At 44.2% G+C, this 14,877-nt stretch overlaps 1 protein-coding gene across 1 annotated transcript in view; it reads right to left on the bottom strand.

Annotated features, from left to right (window-relative positions):
• LOC309556738 (protein shortage in chiasmata 1 ortholog-like) overlaps positions 1–10,526 on the bottom strand; it is a gene marked incomplete at its 3' end in the record, with an annotated part of 76,297 nt that extends 65,771 nt beyond the window's left edge. The window contains exons 1-3 of the mRNA XM_082259225.1: positions 10,455–10,526; positions 3,054–3,183; positions 652–736 (exon numbers count right to left, since the gene is read on the bottom strand). Of these exons, the coding sequence (XP_082115351.1) occupies positions 652–736; positions 3,054–3,183; positions 10,455–10,511 (272 nt within the window). The 5' untranslated portion in view covers positions 10,512–10,526. The remainder of the gene's footprint in view (positions 1–651; positions 737–3,053; positions 3,184–10,454) is intronic.
• Between the last annotated feature and the right edge of the window lie 4,351 nt (positions 10,527–14,877).

The following is a 14,877-nucleotide window of genomic DNA, read 5'->3' as shown; positions in this document are numbered from 1 at the left end:
GTGAAATTTCTTAAAAAAGATCAAGATTTAGGCAAGAATGTGGAAAATGCTCTTTTCAAAAAGGTATAAGGCACAATGGTAACAATAGTGTTAAGCAGTTGTATCAGGGGCGTAACTACAGGGGTTGCAGGGGTTGCAATCGCTACCGGGCCCCATGCTCCAGGGGGCCCGGTAGCAAACCAGTGGGTGAACTTCCAGGATCGCAAAGGTCACACTTGCGACCGGACCCTGGCATTGCACCACTGTGGGGAGGCCCCAAGATTGCAGGAAGGGGGCCCACAAGATTGCAGGAAGGGGGCCCACTGCAGAACTTGTGAAAGAATCCTGCTGCGGGACCGTAATAAAAGGCCATGCAACAAGTGTAAAGAGCCCCAGGATTAGTGGGAAGAGCCCTGGGCTTGAAGGTAAGGGCCCCGGCCAGGGGTCTGGGGGGCCCTTCATGGTTTCTTGCATCAGGGCCCTGAAGGTTCTAGTTAAGCCTCTGAGTGGTATGAAAACAATTCATCCCAGTTTAATATTAATTAAAAAAAATATAAATTAGGCTACACTTATAATATACATGTTGGCCTACAAAATGTACAGGAAATGGGTTATTTAATAGCATGGTAATAAATACAAAATAATAGCTGCACAGAGGATTTCGGTACAAACCTTTCTAGAAAGTCATCAAAGGAAGTGCATGTTTTCCATGTATATATTATTGAGTCCTCCTCGTGTACCTTGCAGGTTGGAATTGCTTAAGAAGTGAAATTAAAATTACAGATCAAAATAAAGGCAGGGGTTTTTAAAGTAGACCTTTTATTAAAAAAAAGTGTGCTCTAACAGGAAAATGTCATAGCCCTGTCAATTCCATGCTGCTGATTGTACTATGGCATTAAAAAAATGCCAACATAATATGGCCAACCTCCTGTCTAAAGAATTTCCTTAAAGAGGGTAGGCTTATCAATTAAGCTCGAAATTTCCTTATTTCTGATGATAGAATGCACATCTTTTAACTACCTTAGGTATATACCTGTATATCTCTTATGAAAATTTTAACATATCCACTATAAGCCTGTGTGTTCAGTGACAACTTTGTTAATACGTAAGATAATGTAATTTATATATTTTTTGGGAGGAGGAGGGGTCCAGGTTTCTTAGCCAATATCAATTTGCATATAGAGCATTTTTGTACAACGTTTAGATGAGTTTAGGAGAGTTTTACATTTTTTTCTGCCAGAAAGGTTCAATCAGAAATGCAAACCAGAAGGGTTTTTTTCCTGCCTCTAAACGTTGAGTTCAAAATATGCCTGTAATCATCCTAATGTGCATGGAGACAGGATAACATTGAGCTGCTTTTACAGGAAGAACACAACACTCCTGTAGAAGCAGCATTTTTTAAACCAGTGTGTATGGAGCCTTAGACATATGTTTTATGCAATGCACAATAAACCATTTGCCCATTACAGCTTGTATAGCTGGTACATCTGGTGTTGTTGCACATCATAGGGGAAACTGAACTTTGCAAGTTGTGCCCGAAATGAGGCAAATAAAAGGGCAGAAGTCTTTTACCAGTATTGCTTTTCTAAAACCAAATGAGTATATTTGGTTATAGGAGCGGTATATACCTCTTCATTACCAGACCATGTCAGGGCTATGGTGATAGTTTGACTTACAATATCTCAGTCATGAAATACTGTACCCAAATGATATATCATTTTGGTGGTATTTAATAACCACAGTTTTTTTTTTCTGTAGAAAGGGAAACAGAAAGCAATCCCCCAAATTGTTTTGTATGATTTAAGACATAGCACTTACAGTGCAGCAGTCAGAGTGCAGGGGTCAGGACTATGTAATGCAAAGAACAGCTTGCAGATTTTAGTGGTGAAGAATTAGTACCTCATTATAGTGGTTGTTGGAGTACCTCTTTTATTATTGGTGGTTAACAGTGTGTGCCGCCTTAAGAGTTAGTGATCGGGGGGGGGGGTTCCCCACACAGGAGTGTCTAGCACCCTCACATACAAAGGATTGCACTGTTATTTTTCTGGTGTAGTTAACGACAAATGATAAAATGTTCAGTACAGTACTGCTTAGGCTCAATAAGAATATCTAAATGTTCCCTATACAGTACCATAGCAAGTCCTAAATTTGTGAATTCAGATCTACTTTAATAAGCATCACGTATTAGTAAAAATTCCCATTGCTGTGATATTAATGTGACTGGTGTTTGAAAATGTAAGTGCCGGTTCACACTTGTGCGGATGTGCTGATCGCATGTAATTCGGAGCGCACTGCTCCTTCATTACATGCGATCTCCTGTGCGGATGCGAGTTCAGCCATACACTTTCCGCAGCAAACTCGCACATGAGGCATTTTTTGAGCCGCCTCAGAATCGGATCGCACAGTGGTTCACACTTGTGCAATCCGATTCTGTGCAAACTTGCAGATCGCACTGCGATATGCGATTGCAACTGGGGGTGTCGTTAACTTTTCATTGACACCCCCTGCGTATCGCATATGGCAGTGTGAACTGACAGATATGCGGATGCGATGCGGGAACACGCTGTATATTCACAGCGTTCCCACATCGTACAAGTGTGAACCGAGCCTAAAGGTGATTAATTAAAAGATAGTTCAGAATAAATATTTTTAAAACATTATCAACCCCTTTCCTTACCTTTAAACAATAAAAAGAGGAACTAGGACAACATTTGTGGGACAAATGTTGAATCAAAATTCACTTTGATTGTTCTACAACCTACTACATTTGCAATATCTTATCTGAACTGTAAATGTGACACATGCTGACATTAGGTAAACATATACTGCATTTAGCTGTGCTGATAGGCACAATATTCCCAATCTTTACCTAGCTATGGCCCCATATGCCTGAGGGAAGTTTAAGGGAAATTCATTGCAGCTTTTTGTAATGTGTGTATGACACACAATAATATGAATACAGACCTACATGGTTCCTTGTATGTCACCCCTTTTGCTATTGTCTGGAAGAAGTCTAAATCATATTTGAATTAGTATACAAATATGAAACTGGGAAGAAAAAAAACACAACATACATCTCTTCCATGGCCTTCTGTATGTGTCTTTTACAAAGATTTTATTATGGCAATAGTCTTCGTCCTGTAGAATCTCACTGGGAAATGGAATAAGCATCCAAGCGATAGGAAGTTTTTGTTTCATGACATTCTAAATAACAGAAAAGAAAAAAATATATTATATACAGTATCTCACAAAAGTGAGTACATCCCTCACATTTTTGGAAAAATTTTATTATATCTTTTCATGTGACAACACTGAAGAAATTTCACTTTGCTACAATGTAAAGTAGTGTGTCTACTCTACAGCTTGTATAACAGTGTACATTTTCTGTTCCCTCAAAATAACTCAATACACAGCCATTAATGTCTAAACCGCGTGCAACAAAAGTGAGTACACCCGTAAATGGAAATGTCCAAATTGGACCTAAAGTGTCAATATTTTGTGTAGCCACCATTATTTTCCAGCACTGCCTTAACCCTCATGGGCATGGAGTTCACCAGAGCTTCACAGGTTGCCACTGGAGTCCTCTTCCACTCCTCCATGACGACATCACGGAGCTGGTGGATGTTAGAGACCTTGCGCTCCTCCACATTCTGTTTGAGGATGTCCCACAGATGCTCAATAGGGTTTAGGTCTGGAGACATGCTTTGCCATTCCATCACCTTTACCCTCAGCTGCTTTAGCAAGGCAGTGGTCATCTTAGAGGTGTATTTGGAGTCATTATCATGTTGGAATTCTGCCCTGCGGCCCAGTCTCCGAAGGGAGGGAATCATGCTCTGCTTCAGTATGTCACAGTACATGTTGGCATTCATGGTTCCCTCAATGAACTGTAGCTCCCCAGTGCCGGCAGCACTCATGCAGCCCCAGACCATGACACTCCCACCACCATGCTTGATTGTAGGCAAGACACACTTGTCTTTGTACTCCTCACACCGTCAGACACGCTTGACACCATCTGAACCAAATAAGTTTATCTTGGTCTCCCCAGACCACAGGGCATGGTTCCAGTAATCAATATCCTTAGTCTGCTTGTCTTCAGCAAACTGTTTGCAAGCTTTCTTGTGCATAATCGTTAGAAGAGGATTCCTTCTGGGACCACAGCCATGCAGACCAGTTTGATGCAGTGTTCAGCATATGGTATGAGCACTGACTGGCTGACCCCCCACCCCTACAACCTCTGCAGCAATACTGGCAGCACTCATACGTCTATTTCTCAAAGACAACCTCTGGATATGACCCTGAACATGTGCAATCAACATCTTTGGTCGACCATGGCGAGGCCTGTTCTAAGCGGAACCTAACCTGTTAAACCGCTGTTTGGTCTTGGCCACCGTGCTGCAGCTCATTTTCAGGGTCTTGCCAATCTTCTTATAGCCTAGGCCATCTATATGTAGAGCAACAATTATTTTTTTTAGATCCTCAGAGAGTTCTTTGCCATGAGGTGCTATGTTGTGCCATGTTGAACTTCCAGTTACCAGTATGAGAGAGTGAGAGCGAAAAACACCAAAGTTAACACACATGCTTCCCATTCACACCTTAGACCTTGTAACACTAACGAGTCACATGACACCGGGGAGGGAAAATGGCTAATTGGGCCCAATTTGGACATTTTCACGTAGGGGTGTACTCACTTTTGTTGCCAGTGGTTAAGACATTTTAAGGGGACAGCAAATTTACACTGTTAAGCAAGCTGTACACTCACTACTTTACATTGTAGCAAAGTGTAATTTCTTCAGTGTTTTCTCATGAAAAGTTATAATAAAAAAATGTACAAAAATGTGAGGGGTGTACTCACTTTTGACAGATACTGTATATATGTACATTACACACTTATGTTTCCATGTGTTATCCCTTTAAAAACAATGCAATTACAAAGAAATGTCTGTCAGTCTGCCAAAAACCCAGTGTGCTCCTAACTTCCTGTTTTAACTTACAACACAGCCAGCAATATGATGGCAGCGATAGTAGGTCCAACGCTACCGTTCATGGTGGTACACTAATCTGTAATAGTTTAAGCCAACCATACATGGATCAAAATTTGGCAGGTTCAGCAGGGACTGACCCATCTATGACCAGCTTTAGCAGGACCTTGCAGGGCTGGGGTCCTGTTAATTTCCACCAACAAATTTATCTGCATGGAGCTTGTAATATCTCCCTGTTTCCTTGTACAAGGAAAAGTTATGAATGTAATAAAACAGGTTTGCTAGCTTCCCTTTTGACCCTAGCATATGCGTATGTCTAGGACCGTGGACTGAAGTAAATTTCCCAGAGTGCTGTACAATATGATGTAATTGCATAGTGTAAATGATTAAAAAAAAATCCAAGGGATATAAGGATTTTTGACTTACCTGTAAGTATAGTACAGGGTTTTGTTTTCTTAGGTCATAGTATCTGACAAGAACAGCAGTGAGTAGCACAATAGCGACATCACCAAATCTCCTGTAACTAACAGTCAGAGGCAGCAGTGCATGGATCTCACACTACAGATAGACACAGTGCCCAGGTACCATTAAATACCAGGAAATGCACTGTTATTTTTCAGGAGGAATTTAAAGCAGTATTAAACCAAAAAGAAAACATTTATTATAGTGCAGCTTACCAATTCTTAGATGTGATGGCTGCAATTGTTTTCTTAGGCTTTCTTTTCTGAATTTTAATCTGTTGATCTAGCCAGTAAGGCCTCATTCACATGGGACATTTTTAATCTGTGCCTCATGCAGGTCTGTGGTTTACTGGCACAGGGATGCACAGTGGTTGTGTACATTCCCATGTCAGCAGTCCAATTGTTGTTTATTGGAACGCAGCGTTGGCACGGACACAGCTACTGCTCCCAATGTGATATCCGTGCGTGTGCACAGCCCCAACACACAGCCCAAGGTATAATATTAATAAGCATTTCCTACAGTAAGTGTTCCCTATTACATAGCACATCTTAACTTTCCAGTCGTGTATTGGAGCAGGTGGGGGAGGATTGGGCGGTCTCCATTCCCATCTGTTTCCAATCCACCTATTGGCAAGCATGTACTTCCCTTTGTGAAGACACTTATACACTCAGGTTGAGCAGTGTTATTTAGTGTTAGGTTCTGCAAGAACGCAGGATGCCTTGTCGCTGGCCTTGCAGCTTCCGCATGCATTTGCAAATATGTGTAAACTAAACTCCTGCTTTTAACTTATTTGTTAGACAGGTTTATTTTGGTTTGTTAGCAGACTGGTGGGTAAGTAATTCAAACTAGGGATCGGCTGTTTTTCACACACCCTCATTTATCCCATCTTGTTTTTCCCTATTACATAGCACATCTTAACTTTCTGTGTTCTGGCTCCTGCTTGCTCCACATTCATACAATGGAAAAAAATCTCATTGGGATGCTTCAGATCCAGGCAAAGAGAAAACAGGATAACATTGTGATTTACAGTAGACAAAAGGCCACCTTAGTATGAAAGAAAGCCTTAGACCTCAAAATAACCTCGTCACTATTCAGAACAAGGAAAGACTCTTTATGTAACAAAGTCCCAACCTCGAGACACATCTTGCTGATGTGATATCTACAAGAAAGTCCAGCATATGAGTAAGGTCAGCCAAGAGAATTTCTCAGGTGAACTCAAAAGGGAGGCTTCTGAAAAGCAGACAAAGGAAGACAACATAAAGATCCTATGGTAACACCAGGGATCAAACGGGGGGGGGGGGGGGGGGGGGGACTATGTGAGCTACCCCCTGAACAAAGGTCTTAACCCGAGTATAAGCAGTCAAAGGTCACTGGTACAAAATACCCAAGGCCAAAACCAGACCCTACTGAAGGCAAAATACTAATGCAGACCAGACTAAAGAAATCTCAGGATACGTTCCACAAGCCAAAGGTCGATAACGAGTAGTTGCAGGTTGGGATCAGGGAGAAGCGTAGTCAAGGACCAAGCCAAGGGTCAATAACGAGTGGTAGCAAAATATGGATGGCAGCAGGGAAGACAGGAGTGAGGTACTGGTTGGAGATAGCACAATAATCTGGTAAACAGGAAGTGCAGAGACATAGCCTAAATCAGGAAGTTCATGGGAGTAGCAAAGAGTTCTGGGTTTAAGATAAACAAGGTTCAAGACAGGATCATTCAAGAAATTGTCCAGGGAACTGCCCAGCATTCCAGGTAGCTTAGCAAGAAGAGACATTACCTGACACAGCAGAGGTTCTAGATTCAAATCCACGCACTGGCAGTAACAAAGTAAGAGAGGACTTGGGCTTCAATAGCCAAACTGTCCAAGCCAGAGACCATGAAGCAGGATAGTAGCCTGTCAATTGAGAGAGCTTGGTCAGTTTGGTGAGCAAGTGCCTATAGAGCAGTGGCGCCGCCCCCCCTATCCATGCGTCCAGCCCCCTAATCTACATGCGGGGCGCCGGACACATGGAGTTCAATGGGGTTTTTTATTTTTTTAATCACCTGATTAAAGCCAGAGGCTCTAATAGGCTTCAGCAAAAGGTGGACCCGGGGCGCAGAGCAGTGCGCCCCGAGCCCGCCCATTGTGTGACAATAGCAAATTAAAATTTGCTATTGTCACACGGATCCTTCTCCTGGCCCCTACCTTCTGGTTGAAAGTAGTATTAAAAGGTTCACTTAAAACAAAAAAAAAAAAGAAAATAACAAACATGTTATACTTACCTGATCTTTGCTCTCTAAACTCCTCTTCTAGGGTCCCCTGCCCGCACTCCTGGCTCCTGCCCCCTGACCAGTGCCCCCAATAGCAAGCCGATTGCTATGAGGGCACTGGTGCATGCTCGCTCCTGAGCCCTGCTCTATGCTCCCATAAGACAAAGAGCAGCGTCTTGGCCTGCGCCCCCCCTCCCCCCACTCTCTCCTCATTGTCTGTCTTACTGCTGTGATTGACAGCAGTGGGAGCCAATGGCTCAGTCAATGAGGAGAGAGAGTTCCAGGACAGCTATGGCTCTCATGCATATCGCTGGATCGAGAGGGGCCTCAGGTTAGTATTAGGGGGGCGGTGGGGGGAGCAGCACACAAAAGGTTTTTTACCTAAAGGTAAAAAACGTTTAGCCCTTACAACCACTTGAAGTGGGATGCTGTAAGATCCACATCCGTCGTCCTCCAATGGTGACAAATATGCCAAAACACTTTGGGATGCAGATACCACTCCACTGCATCCAGACACTGATGGCTGAGGAAGTCTGCCTGCCAACTGTCCACTTCAGGAATGTGAAGAAGGCCAAGGATGTGTCTTTTGGCCCAAGCCAGTATAAAGTCTGCTTCACACAGGGCCGTGTGCTGCCCTGTTGGTTGATGGAAGCCACTAAAACAAGGAAAAAAGCCGCTCAGGTGCAAGTTCAGCACTCGGTGCAGGTCAGATCCGCCATCCAAGCATGTAGACATCCAAAAGAGAGAGACCGCACTCAAAGATGTTAAATAAAAATCCTTAGGACTCCTTTATTCTCCATAAATCCAACAGACAGCAGACAGACAGTGCAATACACGGACAGAGCAAGACACGGACCAGAGGTGTGTGGTTATGAATAAGCGATTTTTATCGTGAAACGCGTCAACCCGACACGTCTGTCCGTGTATTGCACTGTCTGTCTGCTGTCTGTTGGATTTATGGAGAATAAAGGAGTCCTAAGGATTTTTATTTAACATCTTTGAGTGCGGTCTCTCTCTTTTGGATGTCCTGATGGAAGCCACTGCCGTAAACTCTGAACAGTGATCCCTGAAGCAGATTGATCCACTGCTAAAGGGACAGACAAACAACCCTTAGTTTCAGAATGTTAATTAGAAGTCTGGGCTCTTGACAACCAAATCTTTTGGACCATCTACTGTACATTCCTAGGACTCCTCCTCAGGAGTAACCTCAACAGTTCTCACAATGGATGCCAGCCTAACAGGAGAAGGGACTTCCCCAACTCCAGTTCAGGGCTAGTAAGCCACCAGGCCAGTGATATCCTATTTTATTTTAGTGGCAAATTCGGTTCATACTGAAAACAATACCAGGAGAAATGTATGTGAAAAATTCTGTATAGAGTATAATGCATGATACATATGGTTCATACATAATATTGAAAATGAATTATTTCCTGGAATTGACCCAATAGTGACTAAACTATTATACAGCATCATCATTAGTAAATGGCAAGTGTGTCCTATTACTGATAGGTGGCGCACATGTCGTGGGCCAGTCCAGAGACCATTCATCTAGATGGCAGACAACAGTGTTAGTGCGTGCATGAAAAATCATATGGTGATGAGGTTTCTTGTGAACGAAGGCATAAAATCCGCAGACGTCTACAGAAGACTTCAAGCACAGTACAGTGTTAGAACGCTCAGCCACAGTAAGACATGTGAATGGTGTAAAGGTTTCAAAGATGGCTGTGCATCCATCAGTGACGATCCTGGCCGTGGTGGTTCTGAGCCCACAGCAGTCATTCCTGTGAACATTCAGCACGTGGAACGCCTGATCCTGGATAATCGACGCATAACCTGTCGTGCAACTGCACAAGAGAGGAATCTTTCTGTGGGAATAGTGAACATAAGTGAAGCAGGCTGTCCTAGTTCAGGCGTACTGACAAATTTTTCTATGCCGAAGCTTTGCAGGCATTAGTTACACGCTGGGATAAGTGTATAAATGTGGCAGAGAAGTATGTGAATAAATAAAAGGAGTTTCCACTCCTTGAAATTTGTTCTTTCATTATATAAAGTCAAAAGTCCCAGCTTGACTTGAACGCCCCTCGTATTAGCACAAGAATGGCCAAGCAAGTTGATTATTGAAGTCTAAGGCTTGGGCACACACTTATGAGAATTGGATGCAGGTTTCCCTTCATCCAATTTGCATGACAGGAGACTGTGCCCGGCTCTCAATGGAGCCAGTTTACACACCTCCAGGGCAGCCGTGGTTCACATTGGAAAAGGGTCCTGTGCGTCTTTGGCTCAGTTTCAGGTGAAAATTCAGGAAAAAATTCGGACTCGATTCGCACCTGAATCGGTGTAGAGGGATGCACCGGACCCCTGCTGGCATTGGGCCACATCAGTGTGAACCCAACCTTAGGCTAGATTCAAACTGGTTTGCTGCGTTTTGGCCACAGCACAGATTTACGCATGGCTTTTGTGTGTTTACATGCATTTTTAGCCACGGTCCCACTGACATCTATTAGGCCACGCTATTTTGCTGTATTTTCTAAAAGCGCATCAAAAGTCCTGCATGCCACATCTTTCTGATTTCAAAAAACCCCAGCAAAAACAGGCAACCCTAACAGAAGCCAATGAACGCGGCTAAAAATCTGTGTAAATACACCTAAGCTGTGCATAAACCCATGCTGCAGACAAAATGCAGCACATCAGTGTGAACCCGGCCTTACTATGGAGATCAGTCACATTTCTGTACAATTCAAAACATAAACTTCAGTATAAGAACTAGCAAAGTAACCATTCCATACCTCAAAAGCGTAGTCCAGAGAAAGAAAATTAAATGCTGGGAAAGTTGCTTTGTTCATTATTGAAGAGGTTGCCTGGAAGTTGCAAAGAGGTATTTTAGCTAAACATATTCTCTTTCTGCAACAGCCACTTTTTCATGTGCATTGTTAATCTTATAACTGTATTGTAAAATCAGTAATGAATAATGAAAATAACTCAGTTTATCTTTTTCAAGCAAGGTCAGAATAAACAAGGCCAGCAAGGAGCATCAGTTGAAAACAACAGATTCACACTCACTAGCTGGCAATAAGCCTATAAATTGACACTAAACTCTGGTTTAAAAAAAAAATCTAGTACCTTCTAGGGCAGGGGTGTCAAACTCCATTTAATCATGGGCCACATTAGCAATATGGTTGCCTTCAAAGGGCCGCTTGTATCTGGCTCATGATACATACAGAGTGCAAGGTTCAGGAGTGTATTACCGTATTTATCGGCGTATAACACACACTTTTTCCTCCTAGAAATGGAGGAAAAAGCAGCAGTACGTGTTATACGCCGACATTAAAAAAAAAAAACGTCCAGGAAGCATTGCCGAGAGCAGAAGGGGCGGGCCGGGCCGAGGAGAAGGAAGGACGAGCTGTCATAAGAGTAGAAGGGGGCGGGCCGGGCCGAGGAGAAGGGAGAACGAGCGAGCGCAGTCATCGGACGTCCTGCCTATGACAGACGTCACACGTCTCGGCAGAGGAGGCGGGACTTCCGATGACTGCGCTCGCTAGTTCTTCATTCTCCCTGGCCCGGCCCGCCCCCTTCTGCTCTTATGGCAGCTAGTCCTTCCTTCTCCTCGGCCCGGCCCGCCCCTTCTCCTATCGGCGCTGCTTCCCGGCATTTTTTAAAACAAATTTGGTCAGTTCCAATGGCGCTTGCGAGGCTGCATTTATGGACACTGCTGGTGGGCTGCATACATGGACACTGCTGATGAGGATGCATTGTTGGACACTGCTGGTGGGCTGCATATATGGACACTGCTGATTAGGATGCATTGTTGGACACTGCTGATGAGGCTGCATTCATGGGCACTGGTGAGATATCATTTGATTTAAAAAAAAAAATGTTTTGAGTTCAAAGCTGTTTATTTTAAATTTAAGCTTTTTTTCCTGAAATTTCTCACCAAATATTGGGGTGCGTGTTATACGCCGGCGCGTGTTATACGCCGATAAATATGGTACTTACAGAGTGCAAGGTTCAGGAGTGTGTTACTTACAGAGTGCAGAGTTCATGGATGAGTGCAGAGTTCATGGGTGTGCCATGTAGAGAGTGCAGAGTTCCGGGGTGTGCTATGTACAGAGTGCAGAGTTCAGGGGTGCGCTATGTACACTGTGCAGAGTTTAGGGGTGCGCTATGTACAGAGTGCAGAGTTTAGGGGTGCGCTATGTACAGAGTGCAGAGTTCAGGGGTGCGCTATGTACAGAATGCAGAGTTCATGGGTGCGCTATGTACAGAGTGCAGAGTCCAGGGGTGCGCTATGTACAGGGTGCAGAGTTCAGGGGTGCGCTATGTACAGAGTGCAGAGTTCAGGGGTACGCTATGTACAGAGTGCAGAGTTCAGGGGTGCGCTATGTACAGAGTGTAGAGTTCAGGGGTGCGCTATGTACAGAGTGAAGGGTTCAGGGGATGTGCTATGTACAGAGTGCAGACTTCAGGGGTGCGCTATGTACAGAGTGCAGACTTCAGGGGTGCGCTATGTACAGAGTGCAGAGTTCAGGGGCGCGCTATGTACAGAGTTAAGAGTTCAGGGGTGCGCTATGTACAGAGTGCAGAGTTTAGGAGTGCACTACATACAGAGTGCAGACTTCAGAGGTGCGCTATGTACAGAGTGCAGAGTTTAGGAGTGTGCTACGTGCAGAGTTCAGGGGTGCGCTATGTACAAAATGCAGAGTTTAGGGGTGCCCTATGTACAGATTACAAAGTTCAGGGGTGCGCTGTGTAGAGAGTGCAGAGTTCAGGAGTGCACTACATACAGAGTGCAGACTTCAGAGGTGCGCTATGTACAGAGTGCAGAGTTTAGGAGTGTGCTACGTGCAGAGTTCAGGGGTGCGCTATGTACAAAATGCAGAGTTTAGGGGTGCCCTATGTACAGATTACAAAGTTCAGGGGTGCGCTGTGTAGAGAGTGCAGAGTTCAGGGGGGCGCAGTGTAGAGGGTGCAGAGTTTAGAGGTGTGCACTATTTACACAGTGTAGGGTTTAGGAGTATGCTATGCACATTGGGCAACATCTCTCCCACCACTCTCCTCCCATCCCTCCACCTCTGCACACATCTGCCTCCAACCCCCCCCCAAAGCTTTTTCACATCTATACTCTATCCCACCTTCTTACTAAGCCCAGCTTTGGTACCCCCCCCCCCCCCCGCAACTCCCTCCCTGCATATTGGGCTATAGTCAGTACCTCCTTATGTAGGCAGATCTGTGTGTTCAGCTCCAGTGCCAGTATTCAATTTTGCCCTTTATGTGTTATTTTGCTATCAAAATCATCAGATCAACAGCAACCACACTTATATGCAAGATGTACAAAGGCTTTTACAAGATACCCTCTCTTCATTGCCATTATTGGACAAAGCAAGTCCCCAAAAGCCTGGCCTCAGGATGCAGCGCCCTGGATGGAAAAGAAACACAGCCACCAGAGCTGTTAGGAACCTCCTCCACTGACAGCTATGCCGGACTGGCATAGCTCTACATGCGCCAAGTTCACAAAGCCGGTACGGCTGAAGGGACTCAGGAGGAGAGAGAGCGTGTGAAATGTTTACCTTTGTTGCCTAGGAGACTGACGCGCATCCACTCAGCTCACACAAAGCCGGCGCCGCTTGCGGGACTGAAGGGAATAGAGCCGTAAATGTTTACTCTTGTTGCCTGGGAGACCTGATGTGATAGCAGAAGGAACAGTGATAGAAACACTTGGATGGCAGCCGGCCGCTGTGCGGGCCACTTGACGAGGCCTGGCGGGTCGGATTTGGCCCGCGGGCCTTGTGTTTGATACACGTGTTCTAGGGCTTTTAGCCTCCTCCAAATTTTCAAATCCCTGCTGTGATACAACTGCCTGGTAGAGGGTGGCTACTAGCAATGGGCCAGGGCTTGTTCAGCTTGAGCCCGGCAGGAAGCTGGCACTGCACACTGCCAATCATAGGCAGCGTTTGTATGTGCAGCTGTCGGTCAGGAAATGCCTCACTGCCTTTGATTGGCGGTGTGCAGTGACAGCTTCCTGGCGGGCTCGAGCCGAACACGCCAAAGCCCATCGCTAGTGGCTACGTTCATTCCCCATGCTCCCACTGTATGTAGGGACTTAGCCACCCTCTCTTGCTTGCTCCACTATGGGATTTGTAGTGTGCATAGAGCAGTGTACATGACCGCAGCTAACATGCTCTGCTTGTATCAAAAAAATGGAAGAGAGAGGGAAAAGGAGATGTTTGTGAGCTCATGGAAGATGTTATAAGAAGGTACAGTAAGAGACAATTTAGTGAAAAATAGATTAAAGGGCCTTTTATGTAGTGAAGGTGTATGGGTTATTTTTGGAGAATAAGGATATTGTTTAGTGTCACAATAAAGAAGTCCCCACAGGATTAAAAGCTTATCTGTTGGTTCCTTGATTTACATTAGTGTTCATATGGGGGGGGGGGGGGGGGGGAGTGGTCCAGCGCAGTAGCTACGCCCTCCCACAGTCATTCCTTTCCCCCTTCTTGCAAAATCGGTTTCTTCTCCTTCTGTCATTCCCCTTGCATGAGAAATGACAGGGCTCATCTTGGGCTCTTGCCTACTCCTGGAGACAAGTGCTGTCACTCAGAACTAATTAAATATTCATCTCCTTGTAAGAAGTGTGGTCATTCAGCGGGGTAGGGGGCATACTATTGACTATGCTAGATCAGGATCTGGACCACATGGAAGATATAACAACATCCTGCATGTCCTTTGTCCCCTGGGGGATAGGGCTAACTAAGAAAAACTTGATTTGGTAAATGTTTGCGCAAATATTGTGGGTCCTTAAAAAATCAGTAGCACCTTCTTTTTATTCTACTGGTCCTATGCTTTCAGAAAATATATGGTTTTGGGGGGTCTTTAACAAACTCTGAAAGCTGTAAGCAAACAATTAAAACCTTCAGATTTTTAGAGAAATTTGGTTATTTACATTTTTGCTTACGTTCAATTTTCACCATTTTGCAATAAGACATAATTTAAAAATTACAAATATTTGTTATTTATTAACTCAATCCAGGTTAAGCTTTTATATTTAGTAGGGATTTAGCAGGAATTTAGTGAAATTTACTGTGTTTAAATCTGCTAAAAATTAATTTAGAGAATTTTTAGCAAATATATTGCCTTGATAAACATTTGCGCAAATATCGCAGGGCGTTAAAATCAGTAGCACCCTCTTTTTATTCTACAGGTCATGTGTTTTCA

The sequence above is a fragment of the Pelophylax lessonae genome (assembly GCF_965119305.1).
Source record: "Pelophylax lessonae genome assembly, chromosome: 1".
In the NCBI taxonomy this organism is placed as follows: Eukaryota; Metazoa; Chordata; class Amphibia; order Anura; family Ranidae; genus Pelophylax; species Pelophylax lessonae.
The sequence above is the reverse complement of the archived record's forward strand: the minus strand, read 5'-3'. Positions and strand labels throughout refer to the sequence as shown.